The 21,832-nt window shown below is 37.0% G+C and overlaps 4 protein-coding genes across 4 annotated transcripts; 1 reads left to right on the top strand and 3 right to left on the bottom strand.

Moving 5' to 3' along the window:
* Window positions 1-432: 432 nt before the first annotated feature.
* On the bottom strand, window positions 433-2,392 carry LOC143533637 (beta-glucuronosyltransferase GlcAT14B-like). Its single transcript, XM_077028348.1, has 3 exons — window positions 1,530-2,392; window positions 1,285-1,360; window positions 433-1,213 (listed from the first exon to the last, which is right to left on the bottom strand). The coding sequence occupies exons 1-3, from the start codon at window positions 2,077-2,079 to the stop codon at window positions 601-603; spliced, it is 1,239 nt and encodes a 412-aa protein (XP_076884463.1). The 5' UTR covers window positions 2,080-2,392; the 3' UTR covers window positions 433-600.
* Window positions 2,393-4,176: 1,784 nt separating this feature from the next.
* LOC143533636 (uncharacterized) lies at window positions 4,177-9,357 on the bottom strand. Its single transcript, XM_077028347.1, has 8 exons — window positions 9,265-9,357; window positions 7,690-7,955; window positions 7,515-7,600; window positions 7,294-7,440; window positions 6,817-6,919; window positions 6,616-6,728; window positions 4,508-4,638; window positions 4,177-4,436 (listed from the first exon to the last, which is right to left on the bottom strand). Exons 2-7 carry the CDS (start codon window positions 7,898-7,900, stop codon window positions 4,546-4,548), a joined length of 753 nt encoding a protein of 250 aa, XP_076884462.1. The 5' UTR covers window positions 7,901-7,955; window positions 9,265-9,357; the 3' UTR covers window positions 4,177-4,436; window positions 4,508-4,545.
* A 3,353-nt stretch (window positions 9,358-12,710) lies between these two features.
* On the top strand, window positions 12,711-15,438 carry LOC143533670 (uncharacterized). The gene is made up of 4 exons (XM_077028372.1): window positions 12,711-12,963; window positions 14,096-14,443; window positions 14,510-14,715; window positions 14,792-15,438. Exons 1-4 carry the CDS (start codon window positions 12,711-12,713, stop codon window positions 15,050-15,052), a joined length of 1,068 nt encoding a protein of 355 aa, XP_076884487.1. The 3' UTR covers window positions 15,053-15,438.
* A 644-nt stretch (window positions 15,439-16,082) lies between these two features.
* Window positions 16,083-20,387, bottom strand: LOC143533673 (coatomer subunit beta-1-like). Its single transcript, XM_077028373.1, has 5 exons — window positions 18,302-20,387; window positions 17,085-17,594; window positions 16,671-16,756; window positions 16,376-16,596; window positions 16,083-16,291 (listed from the first exon to the last, which is right to left on the bottom strand). Exons 1-4 carry the CDS (start codon window positions 20,345-20,347, stop codon window positions 16,389-16,391), a joined length of 2,850 nt encoding a protein of 949 aa, XP_076884488.1. The 5' UTR covers window positions 20,348-20,387; the 3' UTR covers window positions 16,083-16,291; window positions 16,376-16,388.
* Window positions 20,388-21,832: the final 1,445 nt, after the last annotated feature.

Genomic DNA, 21,832 nt, shown 5'->3' with positions numbered 1-21,832 from the left:
GAGAGACGTGTTGGTGAGTTGGTGTTCAAGGCTTGGGGTTAGTAGCAAGGTGGTAGATGTGGCTAGACATGTTTTTCAAGTGTGGTGGGCGAACAGGTCCGAATGGCCATATCGGGTTGGTTTGGCGGCTTCTCTTTGGTTGGCATTCACAAAGGACACGAAGAAGATAAAAATAACACGGACTCTACTCAAGAGACTAGAGGAGATATCCGGGGTGCCGGCTAAGTCAATAGTCGTCGAACAATTAAAACTTGTAGGAATGTTGAAACACCGACGCCAACGCCAACACCAACACAAGGAGGAGAGCTGGGCGGAATGCTAGTAATAAGTATATGATCAATGATGCATGTAACAGTATTCAAGATTGGTTTTGTAGCAAGATTCAAGAGTGATAAATCATATTATATGCATGTTATATGCCACTATTCACAAATGTAACAATGAAAAAATAGAAAGTAAATTGTGTGGGTTAGAATTGAATGGAGAAAATGAATTAAAATTAATATACAAAGATTGTTTCTTACTCTACTCTTTTCTTGTATGAATACATATGTTTCAAAAATCTTATATTATGATCCTTTTCCAAATACTTTTTCAACTTTAACTTCCGTTTAAGTTTGCGCACACATCAACTCTCTGATTAGCAAGCTGGGAAAGTGTTAGCCCCAGCTTTACGCCTCTGGGACTTGCCTCAACCGAGTTAATATCTCCCCAAATCTGTTTATCTTTTGTTTCATCATTTCGAGTCACATTTGCTTGTTGTGCCAAACACCATTTTCCAGGCACAACCCCGTTTGCGGACCGGTTTAATACATTGTTGTCAATCTCCTGCAGCAGGGCATCATCTAAAGCCCTTGCAGCAATCACCGTCTCTCCCATTTCGCTTAGGCTATCGTTTCTACTCATAATATGATATCTTAAATCATTGTCGACTGTGGTGTTATGAAATGCGGGCGTGTTACATATGATTGTTTGGAAATAGAATTCGAGAGGCGACACTAAGTTGCTCATGTACATAAGCAATTTCCTAGGGAAGTTGTCCCATCCTTCTACACAAAATTCTATAAACGATCGGCTCAGGATCACCCAAGGCGAACCCGCTAAGATCTTAAACGTATTGGGTACATTTCTGCCTTCTTTACCGTAGAAAATTGGAGTGCCTTTTCTTTCATAGATGCTAGGGTCCACGACCACTTGCTTAACCCTTCCATCCCTGCATCGCATATATACGATTCCGCTTATGCTACTTGTCATTAAAATATGAAAAGTAAGATGTTGACTTACTCATCAGAGGTGCTGGTGTTTGCGAACTGCACAAAGTTAAGATCCCTTGGCAACGATGTAAAAGCGTGGAGGATATCTGCATTTAATAATAATAATAATAATCAATATTCGTTCAACCGAATCGGAATCTAGAATAATAGCTATCTTACAAGACAAGGTAAAGTAAAGCTGGAATTCGAATTTGTTCTAACTAACTTAATATGATCAATCCTTAAATGTTGGAATTCGAAAACAATGTACTATACCATCCTGAGTGAAGAGCGGGTAATCCGAAGCACTAAGCGGGACGAACCAATCCCACGTTGTACTTAATTGAAGCAGCAATGCGGATGCATGGAGCAACGCAGCGAGTCCAGATCCTCCCATCTGGTTGACAGCGTAACTCCGTCCAATCACATCCACATTGTCAAACGCACTGAACACGGGATGTGATTGGACAGAGAGTGCCAGATCCGTCCTCTCGTCTAACGAAGAGGACGCATCCAGCAACAAAAGGTACTGATTCCTAGGATGATAAACAGCCTTCAAAACCCTCAGTATCCTCTGTCCATCACCAGTGGATCCATATATCCAGTATGCTAACACTGGAGGGTCACCTGGCCTCTTTGATGGCACCACTTTTGCTCTGTTTATGTTTCTTCCTGGAGGGTCATATGGACTTTTTAATGTTAATGTTGTGCCTCCAGTTGAGTGGAAATATGATGCTCCAAGAAGCAGTAATAAAGTAACAAGAGCTAGAAACTTGAGGTGGGTGTTACTGGAAACAATAAAAGATTGAAGCTTGGGGAGTTTCATGATCTTGGTTTGTTTACTATAACTGAATTAACCAAAAATTATATAAAAAAAATGAAAAAAAGAAAGGAGGCAGGGGATGAAGTAAAGTTTACTACAACAACTATTCTAAAGGTAGAATGGTAGATCAAGAAATGTCAAAGAAGGTGGATGGTGATGGACCAACCATTGTCAAACAGATGGATGTTTATGGTACCTACTGATGTTGATTTTTTTATTGTTTATATATTAAAGGAATAAATAATAAATATGGTTTTGTATTATATAAGACAAAAGTGTGTTGGAATCATGTGCCTGGTTTCAATGCAAATACAGATTCCCGGGGTTGAATTATTAATATTGCTGTTCCCTTAAATAATTATAAATTGAGGAACAATAAAATCTAGAAATTAAAATCATTTAAAGAATAGGAATTTCAATAATATATTATCAAAATTACCTGGGTGAAGTTGAATCAATTTTGGGTTAGTGAAGTTGAATCAATTTTGGGTTAGTGGTTTAACAGAATCTTACCTAGGATATCAATGGCAGACCTTATGTTCCATGCATTTGCAAACAATGAATCAATACTTTTGACGGAAAACAGACGATACAGAAATAATATAGAGCGTGCAATATGTGCACCAAACAATAAATCAATACTCAGTTATTTCTTATGGTAGTGGCTCACTGGTTCGTATCACTTATGATTTGGAAATCCATCTATATGTAACAAGCGATCAACACACTTAAGTCTTGAATATAGTTTAAAGTTTTACATGTTCACTCAACCGCAAATACATACCTAAGAAAGCTCCTTGAAGAAAAAAGTAGCAGTTTGCAGAAATTTGTTTTTATGCATTGGCCACTCGAAAAATGTTTCAACAAATTCCAGGGTCCATTTATATCATTGACTACTGAAACTGCAACCAATGCATATGGCACAAATTCTTTACATGTGATATAGTATATGAGTGAATACTTCAAATAGCTTTGTAATGATAGTTAATTGACAAATCTACAACATGGTTGGATTTTTAAACATTGCAAAGGAGTGAAATCTAACTCGTCCATGACAGTCTTATCTGGGGACAAATTCCTTCTCTCTTCACCGTCCGTAGAATTTTGATGTTCCACTACAAACTAAAAAAAATAGGCACAAACTGTAACCTATACTGAAACTAACAAAACAAGAATAAGTAAAGAATCACTCAAAAACAGAACTAGAAAACATCAAGCTGTGATATTTAAATACCCAACTTGCCATGAAATTTAAAGGTTAGAAGCAGCTATGAAGAAGAGGAAGCAATCGTGCTTAAAACAAACAAAGAAACCGTAACCAAGATATCAAAAACAGCGAAGAAGCAATTGTGCTTGCAACAAACGATGAAACTCGAACCTGATTTCGTGATTTGGAAGATAATATCTGACCAGACACTGCAGATGCGTTCTTTTGATGAGAAAATAGGGAAACCAAATCTGACCCGTACTCTTTCTATATAGGGAGTCCAAACAAACCCATATTTAGGCCATTCCAACAGATTTGCAGCACTGTGTTGTCCAAAGCCCTTCAGGCACGCGCCTAGGCACTCAGGCGAGGTGTAGAAAAAGCGCCTTGCGGCTAGCCAGATCCTCCAGCGACCTTCAGGCGAGATTCAGACGAGATTATGGTCAGAAGTTGGCGAGATTCCGGCCAAATCTTAAAAGTTAAGGTAATATTGCAAATTCCGGGCAAACTGGTCAAAAATATCTAACAATGGCCTGGAACCATCCTAAATTAGCCTTAAGCAATCCTAAAAATGTCTAAACCTCACCCCCACCCCCCCCCCCCCCCCCAAATAATTAATGTTTATGCTACGCGCCTTGCCCTTGCCTTTCGAGGGCCTGGCGCCTAAGGCTCACCCTTTGCACCTTAAGAGCGTCTTTAACAACTATGATACAGCATACTGGTTTGTCCCACATAACATTTTAGCAGAAACATGTTTTCTATTTCTCCTTTTTGTCATTCACCCAAATCAAGATCAAAGGCATCATTAAATTGATTTCTTTAATATCTTTTGCCTAGTTGCCAGATTGCTTTTAATTCAAATCTGTGAAAACGCATTACCACCAAAACTCACGTCCTAAAAACAAACTCCAATCAACGCATAAAAAACAAGGGCAGGGCATGAGAAGAGATAAAATGACTAATCTTGTATAACGGACGTGGGATGCCTACATCCATATATGAGGATGAATGAACCATCTGTACGTGTACGTGTACATGTAAAGAATACATTTACAACACAAGATAGAAACTCAAAGCCAGTTGTCAGCCAATCAAGAAATAATATTTGTTCAAAGTAACAACACCCTCACTCCTGAAGAATCAACTGCAAGACCTGGATTCATGTGTGTTGGTCAGAACAACTGGTAGCAAATAATAAACTAGGAGCAAGATGTCTGTGGTTACCGTGAAATAATAATAAGTGAAGGTAAGGCGTTTGTGGTTCAATAGAGACCCAACATTCTTAGCTCTGTGACATGGTTGGGGTCAAGTCCAACAGCATCATTGTTCACTTCTCTGTCTTCTACAATATACTCCTGCACGTACCTTTCATCAATATTAACTCTAAAGACTTATATGAAACATATAGAACAAATAAATGTCAAGAGCTTCCACATGAATATCTATCCTGAATCTTCAATGTGTCACATTGGGAATATCTCATTTCTAGTACAAATGACACTTAAGGAGATATAACTCGTGTTCATAGTACGAATGACACTTAAGGAGATATAACTCGTGTTCGTAGTACAAATGGCACTTAAGGAGATATTTTGTGAAGCATGAAATATCTGGATTCACTTGAGGTTGGCTGGAGAAAAACAGATAATGAAGGGTATGTGGCTAGAGTAGAGTTTTCTCTAAAACTGTATAATCAAACAAGTTGACTGAAATTATATAAAATCATTATTTGAATTGAATTGCATGATAATCAAATGTTTAATTACAAAAGGTGTGATTTTTGGCAAAGATAGTGATTTTGACTAAAAATGACCCAATGTGGGCAATTTTAAAAATTGGCCAATTATATTTTTGAATGACCAATTATGTTTCCTTAAGTGTTTTCAAACTTAAAAACTGATGCGCAAGGTCATTAACCCTAATTTTGGAGATTTTTAAAAAATTGACTTGAGTATTAGATAAATGTGTTTAAACAACCCAATGTAAAAAAATTTGCGCGCAAGTGAGCTGCAAGTGTATGAGTGGTTTGTTGGATTAAAATCATTAAAAAAGCAAATATGTTTAGTATATTGTGTAGCACACTAGTTCTAGACCTTATTTGTTCGAAACGTAGGCTAGGTTGTGTTTAGGCTTACGAGCTAAGACTAAACAGGAAGTACTTGACTCTCGGTTTGAGGTCTTGCTTCAACGTTATTGCTTAAGAAACACTTATTCTCGAATTGCAGGCACTTGCCTCCGTAAAGCCAGTCAAGAAGAATTTGATTTTCGATTTCTTACTTCCGCATGGCTACATTTGGGATGATTTAATCCTCCGTTGCAAGGACTTGATCTCCATAGTCCATTCATTGATTAGAAGATTTAAAGATACTAGAAATATTGTGTTTGAGGTGCAGTTTATCTTAGTAGCTTCCCTTATTAATCTTAGATTCGATATTTTAGTGACTTTGATTCACAATATGCTTCGAATATATACAGAAATACATGGGGTACATTGATTTTGGATTGGGTAAATATTCTGGAAATGACACTATTAAAATAAAATGCCCAAATTTTGACAGTGAGTTACACAGCTATGTGATCTCAAATACATAGCAGTGCCGTTAATAAACTGAGTTTTGGTCAATTTGGCATTTTCATGCCACATGGCTATGTGAAAGACAAGTCACAAAACAGTGTCCCTTGAACTGAAATTCAATGTGATGAAATGTTACATACAGTTTTTTTTTTTAATTTCAATTTAGCTCTAAAAGTGAACCATATATGTATTCAGTTAGCTTTGCTAAGGTGTCGTGGTGTATTTGTTCACGTACAGCACCAAAACGAGTTAAAAAGGAGCAATGAGCCTCGGGATAAATTTAATAAATCATGTATTTGTTTGGTCATTATGTAATATAACTACATTAGGTCACCCCCTGTACACCACCTTACATGTAAAGTATAGCTATTAAAATTTGAAAAGTTTGGACCAATTTTGGAAAATAAATGAATTCACTATGAGAGGCAGAATTGTCATGTGAAACCCACTTCATATGTAATTGCTTTTAACTTTATAAAATTGGTCATAACGCATAACCTTTATAAAGTGAAATAGCTCCTTAAATATGAACTTGAAGAAGATTATAACTGACTAAATACATGTCAAAGATAAATAAGCATTTTCTCAGCCATGTTTCCATCCATTTCTAGCCTTAACAATGTCAGTAACTGGAGAGTCCAGATTTTAAATAAGTAGTTTACTTTATCCTTAGATTTACCAATAGATGTTACATAATAACTTGCATGGGCATGCTCTTCAACTCCTATCAATAAATCATTTTTGTAAAAGGGCTAACCTTTGTGAGTTCCTGTTTGGCAAGAATGTGATAGTGGCGCTCATTAATTCGCTGTCCACATATTATGGCTATAAAGAAACCGTAGAGCAAGCCCACCAACACTATTGCTAATACTGAAATTAGAAAAGAAATAAAAGATGGCATGTTACAACTTAACAGGTAATGAATGCTTAAATTCAGTTCAGATAGAATCGAGCTTACCAGCCATCGTGTAAAACCCATATGGGTGTTCTTCATATCCAAACATTTCTCTCAGTTCATCTCCATAAAATTTGTAAACCAACACACCTAAGAACGCCACAATCTATTGAAAGTAACCAAACAAAATTCTTGTTACATGCTATATTACAGCTGCTAACAATAAGTTGATAGATTGAAAGAACAAGGATTCATGTAACTGGTCAGCATACATGCACAGGCCGGCATTTTAATAAGAATTCAGAGTTGTATCATAACAAGTATTCATATACACTCAGAAAACTATCTCACAATCAATTATTATCTGGTTGATAATATAGAAATCTACATAGCCAACAAGGGCACAAACAGTCAGCTGAACCAGTGTCATGCCTACTATATCAGCTATTATGATATGCCTCAAGAATATTATGCCGCCCTTATGTTTATGTATGTGACAAACAAGACACTCATCTATGGCAATTGTTATGTTGATCATACCAGTTGAACAATGATGAAAATGAATGCATGATCTCTTGCAACCAGCAACTGGAATTTCAACCTCAACCACCAGCGATCAGGTGGGACGTTTGCACGTAGTATAAACACCGCCCTACATTCTGTGCAGTGAGAAAAAGCAAACCCCTCCTGCACCAGCAAGTAATTTATTGTTAAGTGCAAAAACTAATATATTTATGACGGCTACTTTAGGACTAACTTACCCTGGTTGACCTCCAATTGTCAAGACATGACCTGTGAACATATTTTTGGGTGCCTCGACAATGGCATGGTGCAATCAAGTCTTCCCCTGTACATCATTTAAAAATGAGCTAAAAGAGGATCTCAATATTATACAGAAATAGATATCTGAAGTGTTATAATAAACGGTCATCGGACCTTCAGTATCAAGGCATATGCGGCACTGTGGTTGGTCTGGAGTTACCAGACTGCTATTTTCATTAGAATCAGGAGTCTCAACGGCTATGGAACAATCACTTCTTATTTCAAAGGTAGATGAACAGCCTTCAACACTTTTAGACTCGTTTAAGATGGGTTCTGACTCTGAAGAGCCTTCTCTTGGACTGTCATTTGATGACATTAGTGGCATCTTGAGAAACTACAACAGCTTGCAAACGAGTTTCTCCTATGTACCATTTCAAATCCTGCAAGACTAAAGAAACAGACTCAGCAATGCAAAAAATGTTACTTAATCTTGAAACTTAATGAAGAAAAATAAAATCACTTGTCATGGTCATGGTTTGCTTTTGTGCAATAAACTAAATTACCATCTTTTTGAGTTGCATAGTAGAAAGAATCATGTAATAAACTAAATGGTTTACTACAATGGTAATAACATAAAGGGTTATTGGATTTTAATAATCCCAACTTTGACTTATTGAGTTATTGGCCAAGATTAATACATCATCACCGTCGTACTCAGTAAATCCCATCAATAGAAAAGCTATGGTAGGGTCTGAGGAGGGTAAGATGTAGACAGTCTTACCTCTACCCCATAGAAATAGAGAGGCTGCTTCCGGTGAGACCCCCGGCTCGATAGTAGTTTTGCATCAAGCCTAGGACATAAGGCACATAACACTCAACCATCGGCCGATTAGTGCATGTACCCTTGTCTTTCGGCTATCAACGCCACCACATGATGCCTGATTAACCTTCCGCCACTTTTAACGTTATTTTCACGCTATTAGTAAAATAACGTCAAAATTAGTGCAATTTCACTGTTGCCCCCGAGAGCCCACACATATATACATTATATACGCACACTGCAAACAGGGCGCTTGGCCAAGATTAATACCAACTGAAAAAAAAACCGACGGTCCCAGCTTTCAACCTATTTTCCTCTAGCAATCAATTTCCCATTTTTCAGGTAGTATGAGACTGCGGGAGAAAAATAGGTTGAAAGTTGTGACTGTCAGAAAACATTTCTTCAGCGACAAATAGGTCAACGTTAGGTTGTTGAAACAAGATTCAACACGTAAATAAAAAACACGTTACAGTCCCACTGGATCCTTGATACATTGTTTTGTATAAATAATAAGGTTCAACATTGATGTGTTTTATTCTCTACATAAACCTAACTACAGTAACATAACAACAACATTATTGAAACGTATACAATATATAGAGATGAACCGGCCCGTGGATGCTAAACTAATAAACCCTAAATAGTATGCAACATATGTATTTAAATAAAGCATCTCAGAAATCAGCCCTATAATAAGTTCCAACATATTATTATTATTATTATTATTATTATTATTATTATTATTATAGCAGCACAGTAGAGTATGAAGATGAGATGGGATCAGAAAACAGTAATTGGTTACAATTCAAAATGTTTATGCAATGAATAATTGCGATACAAATATGTATATGTAGGGGTTTAATTATAATATAATGAGGAAAAAGGAAAGAAAATATAAAAAATAGGGATTTGATGAAGCGATAACGAACCGTGTTGACGGCATTGGAGAAGCGAAAGGAAGTCTTGAAGATTGGCGGCCGGTGAAAATTGGGGAAAGAGAGAGCTAGATTATTATTATTATTATTATTATTATTATTATCAGTTTTCATCAACATAATAAAATAAAAACAATTTGTCTTTATCCATCTTCACCAATTATTATAAACTTTTATTTTTACCATTTGAATTTTTTATATCTTTTATCAAATTGGGTTAGGTTAATTAACGGATTTAACAATATGATATTGGTATGACATGATATGTTTAAAATAACTATAAAAACATTTTAATAGCTCGAATGACACGACAAGTAACGCAATCAAATACAAGCATTTTCAGTAGCTCGAGGTACAAGACATGTTTGACGATATTATTGACAAGACTCGTTAAATAATAAGGCATAGTTAATTCGATAAAGCAAAAGTTTTAAAAATTATAATTCATATTTGATTATGATATGTTAGCGATAAACATGTCTTGTCGAACTATTAACCTAACAACACGATAAGCTAAACGTGTTATGATTATTGTCGCATATGGGTTATGCGAGATGAACCCTTTTGACATTTTTATTTATGTCATTAAAATTTAAACCCGTTTATAATCCAAATCCATTTACATAAGATATTATATATATATATTTAAAATGCATCTGGGTATTGTAAGTGTAAAACAAGTGTAGTTAAATGTACATATTATTAAGCAGGTTGTACCATTTACTCTATACAGCATACTCTTTACCCACGTAAGCTATCACCACCACATATCTCAACATCATCGTCAATTTTCATTGCCTTCCTTTTCCATCTTCTACCTGAGAAACAGACATGAGATATACATCGGTCCAATCTTCCTCTGATTTTTTTGCGGGTAACTTTGGGGATTATATAAGTTACTGTTTGGAAGCTCAGGTATCGCTACTCATCCAACGACCGACGCGTGTCTCTTTCTCCTTCTCATTAATATAACATATAAAAATAACCCGTCGATCGTCTCTGTGGTTTTTATTTCATCTGATTGCTAGGGTTTGAAGCTCTTTAGCTTCATCTACCTAAGTAGTAATCGCTGAAGGATAGAGGGTTTTCCATCACGGTTGTTGCCCGCAACTCTTCCGGCTGTGAATGTCGGCGGCGGATTTCTATATGGATGGTAAAAAAACCCAAGGGCCTTTTAACCATCGAATGAAGTCACACCTGTTTTTGAAAAAACATACAATTTGGCTAACCATGAATATATATATATGATGCAAATTAAGATCACTACTGAATTTGCACTTAACATTGTAGGTAAGTATGTATATATAAAACTAAGTTCCGGCCAACTTACTGACATGGCTGCTCCAATAAACAAATGACTATATGAACACCTCTAACACAAACTAAGCATAGCATCAACTCGGCCCGCAGCAACGCGCGGGTTCGATTACTTGTTAACATGTTTAATTTTGTATCAAGTCAAATCATGTTAACTAGTAACGAATGATGCCGTACATTATAACTCTTATCACCACTTATTTTAGCTCTAGAAGATAAGTGATAGATTAGTAATATATTATCTTTCAACTATATACATATATGTACGTTGACCCAAAATAGGGTGAGAAGCTTCAGAGAATAAACCATAAAATTCCAATGAGCATCCAAGATTGTTATATGCGCATAAGACTTACTAAAATTGAATCGAAAAGGTAATGGGCATTACGCCACTAATTGTAATGAAGACATGTTTTCGACAAGATAGGAATTCTACATATTTGAAGAGGTAGGTCCCCTCGTAAAGCCCAGTTGGACCCGCAAGACACACCTTGAAGAGGTACATCTGCGCAAAGACTAACTGGTCCCGCAGGACCCACCATGCTCAAAGATGAAGACCTTACACGCAGTAAGCCAGCTGTTCCCGCAGGAAAGCCTCCCTTGGTATAGTACCCTGCCTGTTCCCGCAGCTATGGGTACAAGCCAAGAAGGAAGGCTACCCGCACTAACGGTAAGGCTACACGCATAAGGCACTAACTCTTAACTTCAGCAATGTCACCTGAAGGAATGACCAAGGCGGGAATATTCCCGCCCAAAAGAGCCAGTCCGTACGCTTCTGGAAGATCTTTTTGTACTATACCTGCCAAGGTATGGACAAAATAGACAAGATCTGACCAAAGCAGCCCATGAACCAATCACAGGGTGACAGCTCACCGACAATAGTACGAGGAGGAGCACGCTCTAGTACAAAATGTCACTATCAGTCGCTGCCTACCCACCAACTCCCATCGTGGCACGTACATAGCCCATAGTTGGTGGAAAAGGAATATTATACAGCTGGCCGTACCTGCTTGGAAACCTACCTTCGGCTATAAATACTCCAACACCTTGGAACGGTATCGGCATCTCATATAATCTTATCTTTAGCTATTTCTCTCTATATACACTTATATTCAGAGCAATCTAGTCTGATTCTCACGCCGGAGGGTGGTCACAAGGAGGAACCCCCCCCCCCCTTATCAGTGACGAGCTCACGGTGTCTGTTTTGCAGGTCAAGAAGAATAACCATCTTTGCCGGACCTAACCCTCGTGGGAAACATCTACTTAACCCTAAGATTATCCATAATATGCCGGGGTCACTTAGTGTTTCTTCAAATATTTGGTTTTGTTGATATAGTTTTAGCCACCGTCGTTTTAGGGTATTAGTTCTAATCAAGGACAAAGACTAGATGAGCAACTCACTTCCTTAGACCACCCACATCCATGACTTTTTGGAATTAATTGAGGGTTGACCAAAATAATAATAATAATAAAACAAGAGTTCATTTTGTTTCCACTACATATAACATGGTCGTGGGAGCAACCAAGATTTAATTTCCACATAGATACTTTTAAGGCGCAACGTCCATCCACATGTAAAATGAAAGTGGGTATTCCAAGAAAAGAAAATGAAAACTTAAAAAAAAAACAGTGTAACATAATTTGGCGGTTGTGTTGTGTTGTGTTGTGGGCATTGGAGCTGGTGCCCTCTCCTCTCCTCTCCTCTCCTCTCCTCGCTTCCGTATAATAGCATAGTAAAGAGGGTAGTGGGTTTTCCTGACAATATTCCCTATTTCTCTCTCCTCTTTGTTCTTTCATTTTTATTATTATTATTATTATTATTTTCTATTTCCTCTCACCTTCACTACACTAGAATCCATCTAATGCTGCTGAATCAATTATAAGTACACTTGAAAGATCGATCGACTTACTTCATCCTAGCTAGGGTTTCATTTCATTTCTTTCTCCGCATTGTACTGATCTGTGTCTTTTTACACCATATCTAGTTATGGAGTTTCTTAAGTTAAGAAAAAAAACCCTTAAACCAAACCCAAACCCAAACCCAGCAGTAGCTGAGAACACACCTTTGGTCAATGAGATCATCAGCAAACAGAATAATAATGCTAATGCTGCTGAAGAAGACAATGGTTGAAGTTGATGATGATGATTTTATCATGAACGAAGTGAAGAGGAGGCTGAAAGAGCTCAGAAGGAACAGTTTTATGGTGCTCATTCCTGAAGAGGAAACATGTGCCGAAACCGAGAGTTCCAACGAATGGAGAGACGTGGAAGAAGAGGGGCACCAGTTGTGGTCCTGTTTTGGGGCTTTTTATGATAAGTATTGCGACCGAATGCTGCTCTTTGATCGCCTTAATACCCAGCTGCTCAAACAAATTGGTAATTGTTTTTTACCACATGTTCTTCTGTTAAGCTTTTATTCAACAAACTGAATGTTAATGAAGATAAGTGAACGCAACTTATTGTCCGTGTTTGTTCATAAGCAAATGAACATGTTTGTGAACGAACAAAAACGAATGAACATACACTATGTTTTATTTGATTTGACTAATTGGGAATGGTTTGGTCCGGTGCCATTGAACACAAACAATGGTCACTGTCAATGGTTCAGTTGGTGTTTTATTTAACATTTAAGTTTATTTACTTAAAGCTATACGATGAGATAAAAAATGTCATTAAGAAATATTAAAAAACCTTTAGTGAACAAGCATTAACAAAAAAATTAACGAACACATTATCGAGCGTTCATGAACACAATTGAACGAGCATGGCCTCTGTTCATGTTCAAGGTTTAAAAAGGCGGAAACGAGCCTCGAGGCGGACCAAGGCGTAAGCCTCGAAACATTATTAAAAAATATTAAAAATATATATATAATCTATAAAAATCACACTTTTAACATATAATAAACACTATGAATATTATAAAACCTTATTTAGTAATAAAACAAACATCATAAAAAACTTCAACCACTAATTTAATACAAAACAAACATCATAAAGTAGTTTTTTGTTGTTGTGTCTATGTTGCTGTTGCTTGTTGTTGTGAAAGGAGGCACGCCAATTAAACCCTAACCATTATACAGTTAAACGATGATGTTTTTTAAGTCTACTAACACTAAATGCTGGGCTGGCCCACTAATTAAGTCCACTAAGCACTAAATGGGTAAACAAAAAAAATCCAGAAAATAAAAAAAATTGGCATATTTGAGTATTTCACTACTTCTAGTGAGGCTTAAGCCTCACCGCCTCGGACCGCCTCACAAGGTCGAGGCTTAGGTTTCAGTAAACCCTAATGAGGCTAAGCCTCTTATGCGTTCTTCCACCGAGGCTGCCGAGGCGTAAGCCTCGAGGCGCGCCTCAGAAAGACTTTTTAAACCATGTTCATGTTCTTTCATTTATTAAACGAACAAACATAAACGAACTTCCCGCCAAACAGTTCACGAACAGTTTGCCGAACGATCGGTTCACTTACAACTCTAGTGACTGTGAATGATTTTTTTGTTTGGATCAGGTTCCTCACCAAGGTCTGTGTCCAAAAAGTTTCGATGTCTGTCCTTGAAGAAGACACAACCTCCTGAAGACGAAGACCTCAACGATCCGTATCTGGATCTCGAGACATCATACGTTTCTCAAATGTGCTTGACTTGGGAGGCACTCCACTGCCAGTACACGCAGCTAATGACATGTCAAACCGAAACTTCCAAATGTTACAACCACAGTGCACAGCAGTTCCAGCAGTTTCAGGTTTTGCTGCAACGCTTCATTGAAAACGAACCATTCGAGCCTGGCCTCAGGCCTGAAATTTACGCCAACACCAGAAACTCGTTTCCCAAACTTCTGCAGGTTCCAAATATATCAGGTGAGACATTCTTTTTCAAAATTAAATTATACTCTTCCTGGCTTTACATATATTGTTCTTGTTAAGGTCAAGAGATGGCAGAAGAGGAAGCGGATATGTTGGTCCGCGCTCCCGATCTTCTCAGGATAATCGAGAGCTCAATTCTTACTTTCCAGATGTTTATAAAGATGGACAAGAATAAGAAGTCAAACGGTGTCCGGAATCTGTTTGGAGGGCAAGGCCAGAACCAGATGGCTACCCCTCTTCAGCAGGTTCAGTATTCACTCGACAAGGTAAGAAAAACGACCCCCAAGCTGTTTGAAGTCGGTATTATTAATTAATTAATTAATTGGTTACTGATGGATGCAGAGGAAGGTGAAGTTGAAGGAGCTGTGGAAGAAGAGGAAAGGCGGGAAAAAGAACGAATGGCCTGCAACGGAAGAGGAGGTGGAGGTGCTACTCGGACTGATAGATGTGAAGGTGATGAGCAGGGTGCTGAGGATGGTGAAGATCACCAAAGAGCACTTGTTTTGGAGTGAAGAAAAGATGAAGAAGCTTGTTGTTGATATGTCAGGAAAACTAGAGAGGGACCCATCTCCCATTCTTTTCCCTTGTTGTTATCTATGTTAACTTCAACCTTTAAAAATGGGGGATTTTCTTTTGTTATTTCTTCTGGTTGGAAAGTCTGTTGTTCATTTTCTTGTCAAAACTCAAGTAGTTTCGAAGAGTTTTTGGGTAATCCATGCTCGTGCCTGGTTTATATTGTCTCCATTAACCACGAGGTCGCTGGCAAGTTTACCTCTCCCTAAATATGATATTCTTTTTGCGCTGTTGGTCTTTGTCAGGATCGGGGTTATATACTTAATTATAAAGCATCTTGGACTCATGGAGTGGAATTAAACTTAGTTAACTAATGATTTTTGATGCAATAAAAAATGCAGAATAGTTATGGAATAAGAACAATTTGTTGAAGGTATTATATCAAAGAGGTGTTTCGACAAAGACTGCATATACTTGCATACATATTTACCCTAGTCTATATCTAAAGACACGATTACAAGTATCCATAAACAAAGCAAAGATTTATCCTGAACCCTTTAGTCGCAACAATGATGTCAGCACGACAGCACCCCAAGCACTAGCGGCTCATTACCACGCTCGTCTTCAGTTATCATCAGTTCCAAAGGTCACTGTGCCCTAACAATCATCCAAAACAGACAGTTACAATGCCTAATCTTTTCTGCTACTTGGCAAACAAATCCTTCATACTCTTTAAACCATTTACCGTGTGCGTTTGTCCATTAGCTTTTTTGATTACCTTTTTTTTTCATATTCCTTCATTATTCACATGAAATGATAGTATCATTATCCATTTCACTCAGCTTCTGAACAAATTTTTAAAACTCATTTTAAAATTCCCAGGCCACAAAATCATTTCCAACTATCAAACCACTCAATGAGTATCATTAGAATCGCTCCTGTTGTTGCAACTTGCAACGCTAAATTTCTTCCGAATCATTCATTGCTTTTGGATTGATAAAATTTTTTTATAAAAACTAAATGCTTTCTAATAATTTCTATTTTGAAACAGATCCATCATTTTTGTTTCAAGTATATATTTTTGATAGAACAAATGGACAAGGTTTTTCTTTGTAGCATATCCGCATATGGAATGAATCGTATATATAGTAGTAACAAAACAAGTAACAACATAAGCTTCTTACATCAAACAGAAACAGCAATATGATAAGCAAACAAAAAATGGAGAGTTATAAATCTACAGCCGCAACAAATAGTAACCTTAAACAAGTCCGAATCCAAAAATATATCATTCTGTATGTCACATCCTCTTACTATCTTCCACCAAACCTCCCAAGGTGGAAAAGGACATAAGTTTTGAGAGACAATTTGTTGATTTGACAATTAGTATATTTAGGTTTATTTTTTTTTTACCAAATGAATTTAATCAGGCAGCTCCTCCCTTCTGCTTAAGAGTGATTTTGTCTCCCAAGCTTAGAGCTATCCCCTGTGTTTTGCTCCTAATACGTATATATCCACTAAGCTTACCATCTCCTTGCTTCTCAGTGCTCAAATTAACCAACGCGTCCTCTCCAAAAACACTCTTCGCATACAAGTTGGCAGCCAGGAACCCACAATCACCTTCCAGTGCAGACCTATCCCATAAATTCAAATTATTGTTATTATTTAATAAAGAAAAAAACTCACATATAAATAAAGTTGTACTTACGGTGCAGTGAGACACTTCATGTTGGTGGATTTTATAATATGGTCAAGGAATTCTTTCTCATCTTGAATCACAGTGTTCACGGCAACCTGGTAATTAAAACATATGACCAATTAGCATTTATAACATAACATGTAATGTTTTAGTACAGGGTCTGACATATGCATATGGAGCTATGTTATTTATAGTTTAATATGCGAGATTATTTGTATTTAGCTCAGTGGGCCCAAGAAAGGTTCGTCTAGTGCTTCTGGTTTCTCACATTCAATTATTCTTCATTTACTTTTGCCATACCATTTGATTTACAACCTGTACTAAAAATTGCCTGTTCTTTTTCACCAGTTACCCAAAGCGCAAACCAAGTCCATTTTGCCACCTTTAAAATCTTACTAGAATATAAAGAGAAAGTATTATTACCTTATTTTCCCACTCAAACTCAGCCCACATAGTTCTAAAAGCCGCATCACTACAGACAGCTGGAGATATATAATCCATGATGTCAATATGAATATCATTGAGGACAATGACAGTGCGCTCCAACACATTTGAAGTTTCATACACAATGTTCCCAAAAATGACCCCAGTCTCGGTTGATGACACCTTAATGTTGGCTTTTATCTGCTTGCTTGATTCAGGGGCAAGTGTATAGTTCTGTGGACGTTCCACAAGTTTAAGGTCACCCATTGTGGCCAACTCCAAACAAAGATTCTGCAGGGTTTCTTTGGTTCGGTTGATAACAGTTACATCAAGCACAATATCATAGTGATTCACAGTAACATAAGCTTCAGCATACACTGGATCACTGAAACCGGTTAGCTGAAGAATACGGTTCAGTTTATTGGCATCATCTCCTTCCTTGGTAAACTCCCCAGTCGCCCGCTTTAGATCATCTTGAACCTCATCCTCCAACTCCAGCTGGCTCATACCCTACAAAAATTCATCCATAAAACAAATGTGTGATTTCATAAGTGAGTGCAAATATAAATCGAGCATAATTATATGATAGGTATTATCACTTCAATAGTTGGGTAGCCTTAATTTAAAAAAGATAACACTCCTTAATACATTGTCTAGAGTTTTAAAAAACAACTTGCAATAGGCAGTGTACAAACAGCAACTAATAATCTCACACAAGAAGAAACACATTCATTTTAATACAAAAATGGCCTCTTGATCTTATAGTATAAAGCATCTGTGTTAACATGAACTTGAATGACAAAACATCAAGATTCCAGTAATTAACAAAACTGTAGAGTATGAAACTGCCATAACAGAACAATACTCCAACATAAGTTCAGCATAAAACTTGAAACTCAAAAAATGACTTCCATAATCATAGTTAAACTATAAATAGCAAACTGGTAATGAGTAGACAACAGTCACAACACCATATGAATTAAGAGAGACAACTTCTACAAGCATACAATGAAGTTGAAAATGACTACAAGTCTATAATGATCAGGTCAACTAATTCATGTAATCCATAAAATTGTGTTCACTCAAATTAAAGCTGTTACTGGCCTCAGCCTTGCCAAAAACTAAAAAAAAAAGAACTAATACATTACTAGATAGTGGTCAGATCTTCATAAATTGCAAGAACAGAAATAAACAATGAATAGCAAGAATAATCTTACCTTCCTGCTCTTCAAATGGTAAAAGTCAATGAGATCATCAGGTTGTGCATGTGACACCTGAGCCTTGGCTTTAAGTTCCTCTGTTTCCCTCAGTTGTTTATCAGCAAGCATTTGAACAAAACTTTCACGGCAAGATTGCAGCCATATTTTCTTGAGTTCTTCGCCTGGGTTACAAAGCAGCCTTATGCAAAGAACAATTCGGTCATTAGAGTCATTATCAATCGGGTGCGGAAGAAATGAAGACTGCCCAAGTTGTAGCATTGAAACAATAATCAGCAAAACTTGAGTTGTTGCTTTATTAACTTCACTTTTCGACGGTTGTACCTCCGCCAAACGCAGCACAAGTTTTGTCAATGTGCAAGCTACAACTGCCCCAAGGAAGAAATCACCAGTTAGAAGAAGAGATCTCAAATTCCCTGAAGTCAAAGTTGTGCTGACCACAGTAAGTGGTGAAAAAGCAGTTTCAGAAGCTGCACTTTGAGTTGCATAAGTGCCATCAGCAAGAATAGCTGGCCTTTTAGATGAAACAGTAATCGAGTTAACTTGCTGAGATTTCTTTGAAGAATCATTAGCATCCCCTTCTTCTGAAGCCATGTAAAATGGCAAGTCTCCAAGACACTGTTTTATCGTTGAAATTCCACTTTCAACTTCTGATAGTGAAAGACAGTACTCACTAATGATCCAAAGCGCACAAGAACAAACACGTGCAGATCGAATTTGATAAAAAGTGTCTAATAACCTTGTTATAATTGAAACCCTTAACTTAGGATTTGTTTCAATAATTTCCCGTACAAAAACAGCTACATCCATGGCAGAAGCAACATTGCTATCACCCAAGAAATCCATTAACAAATGCACAACTGTGCTTGCAACTTCAGGGAACTTAATAGCACACGAATGGATTGCTTGAATGAGCATTTGGCGATACTCACCGTCTTTTTCTAACTCTCCACTCTGAGTTTTCACAACTTCTTTCTTCAAAGTCAGAACAACTTCATTGATGTTACGTGGAGTGATCAAATCAAGAACAATATCGAGTGTTTTTCTTCTAATATCATGATTAGGGCTTGAAAGAGCCCTGAGTATATCCATTATCATATCAACCATAATCTCCTTGTGAGAAACTTTGAGTTCATTTAGCCGATCAAGAACAATAAGTTTCACGTTATTGTCACTTTGAGATAGCAGCAGCTGGCAATAGGTATTGGCTGCAGCCTTAATTGCAGTAGGAGCAGATGACAATGACACGAGTGTGCCAGCACATTCATAAATAACAGCTGCCGAAGGAACGCTTAATAGTGATATAATAATCTTTATATACTTGCCCTTCTCCCCTTTGTTAGCTCTGCACACTTTACGAATCAACTCCAACACAACCATTTGCAGCAGTTCTCCCCATTCAGAGACTCGGTCAACATGGGTCAAAAGGTAATTAACTGCACGCTCCTGTGCACATGTGAAAAGCATGAGAAAAGCATTTCTTTTTGCAGATGGATCCGCTTCTGTTGTAAGAAGTTTCTCAATCATCTCGGGAGCGTCAACCAGAAGCTGCTCGCCTTGTGGAAGCTTGTAAATCGCCATTACAGCAAGTACCGCATTCCTTCTTATATACGGATGCCGGTGTTCAAGATTAGCCAGTATAGACGGAATCAACGGCTCAATAATCTCCGCCTCGTTCAGACGACAAAGAAACCGTAACGTAACACCACGAATGTACTCATTCGGATGTTGCAGATTGTTTCTCAAATTCTGACAGATCAAAATCATTTCAGGCAATATCTTTCCCTTTGAGTCGGTTTTATCAATAATCTCTAGATAAAGAAGCAGCAGCTTCTGAACAGTGTGGTCCTCTGACGGGAGAACATATCGGACGATTGTGATAAAAAGTTGTGGCAGTGTTTCCCCGTTGAGCAAAAGCATAACGGCTTTCTTCATGGCGTCGACCTTTGCGACGTCGTCATGGCCTTCAAGAGCTTCCTTGATCTCATTGGCGAGTGCGGGGGTTCCTTTGTCAAAGTGGACGAGTAGAGAACACGTTTTCTCCATCCCTGGTAGTTAGATCTAAAACCTTCATATTAATAACACAAGATTACATTTCAGAAACCGGAAGCACAAAACAGTTAGGCATGTAAACGAACCAAACGTTTGGTGAACTGTTCGGCGGGAATTTTGTTTATATTCATTTATTTAATAAACAAACGAACATGAACAAAAAATTTGTGTTCGTTTAATTAAACGAATGAACATGAGCACATGTTCCATTCGTTCATTTATGCATTAAGAGAAAATAATTAAATATTATTTGGATGAGTCATCTACATAAAAGGTTTTACGTTTGTTAATTTGTGTTCATTTAAGTGTTTTCATTTATGCTCGTTTATGTCTGTTTGTGTTCATTTACATATGTTAATTTTATGTTCATTTATCTTTGTTCATGTTCGCTATGATTTTAAACAAACGAACACAAATGTTCATGTTTTAAATAAACGAGCAGGAACATAAATATTTGTTCGATTAAGTGTGCATGCTCATTTAACGTTAAATGAACGAACACGAACATGCCCTTGTTCGTGTCCGTTCGATTCGTTTACAGAATTTCATTATTCACATTGATGAATACATCGGTCTCAATCACAAGGCTCTGCAGATTTTATTTGTGTTTGTGAATCGTGAACACATTCATTTCCTTAATGAACAAATACGAACATAAAATCTCGTCCATGAACACATTATCTCCTTAACAAACGAACATGATTCGTGTTCGTTCGGTTCGTTTACAGCCCTAAAAACAGATATGCGTATGTATATATTTCTATGTAATGGAGGCAGCAGATAATAACAGCAGGAAAATTAAATTGGAAGAAAAGAAGAATAATACTGTAGCTAGGTCATTGCAAGATATAACTAACATATTCGTTTCAATTAAAATGAATTAGATCTGAAAGAATAAACGAAGCGTCATGAAACACATATAGCAGATCAACAGTACAAATGCATAATAAAAGACCTAAGCTAGTCGATATGATAAAATTGAATAGAAGCAGGATGAGAATGAGAAAGAGATAGATATACCTGACGAGAGATCTGGTGGCGGAAATGGATCGAGAAAAGTGGAGATCCGATCCGATTAGATTAGATGAGTCAGTGATAAGGAGGATGAGAGGAATCAGATCTCGTTCACAACTGCAACTTATACACACACACACACACACACTATCACCGGAAATTAATTTCCCTAAAATTAATAAATATATCATTGGCGGAATGATGTTATTTGGTAAAAATAAAAATATTTCATTGGCCGAATGATGTCATTTGGTAAAGTAATTAAATTAAAATATCATAATTAAAAAAAAAAAAAGAAAAAAGAAGCTTGTTAAATTATTATAGCTACATTAAGTTTTAAATCACTGGAACATTATGATAAAGCATTTAAAAATCGAAAGAAAGTTAAAATGATAACTAAATAATAAAAAGAAGACTAATTGAAAATAAATAATCTTATGTGTTATTGGTCAATAATCTTACATT

This window comes from Bidens hawaiensis, unplaced genomic scaffold, assembly GCF_021521415.1.
Source record: "Bidens hawaiensis isolate Kalapana, Puna unplaced genomic scaffold, B.hawaiensis_p1.1 tig00009828_1, whole genome shotgun sequence".
NCBI classification, from domain to species: Eukaryota; Viridiplantae; Streptophyta; class Magnoliopsida; order Asterales; family Asteraceae; genus Bidens; species Bidens hawaiensis.
This window is presented reverse-complemented; position numbering and strand designations above follow the sequence as displayed.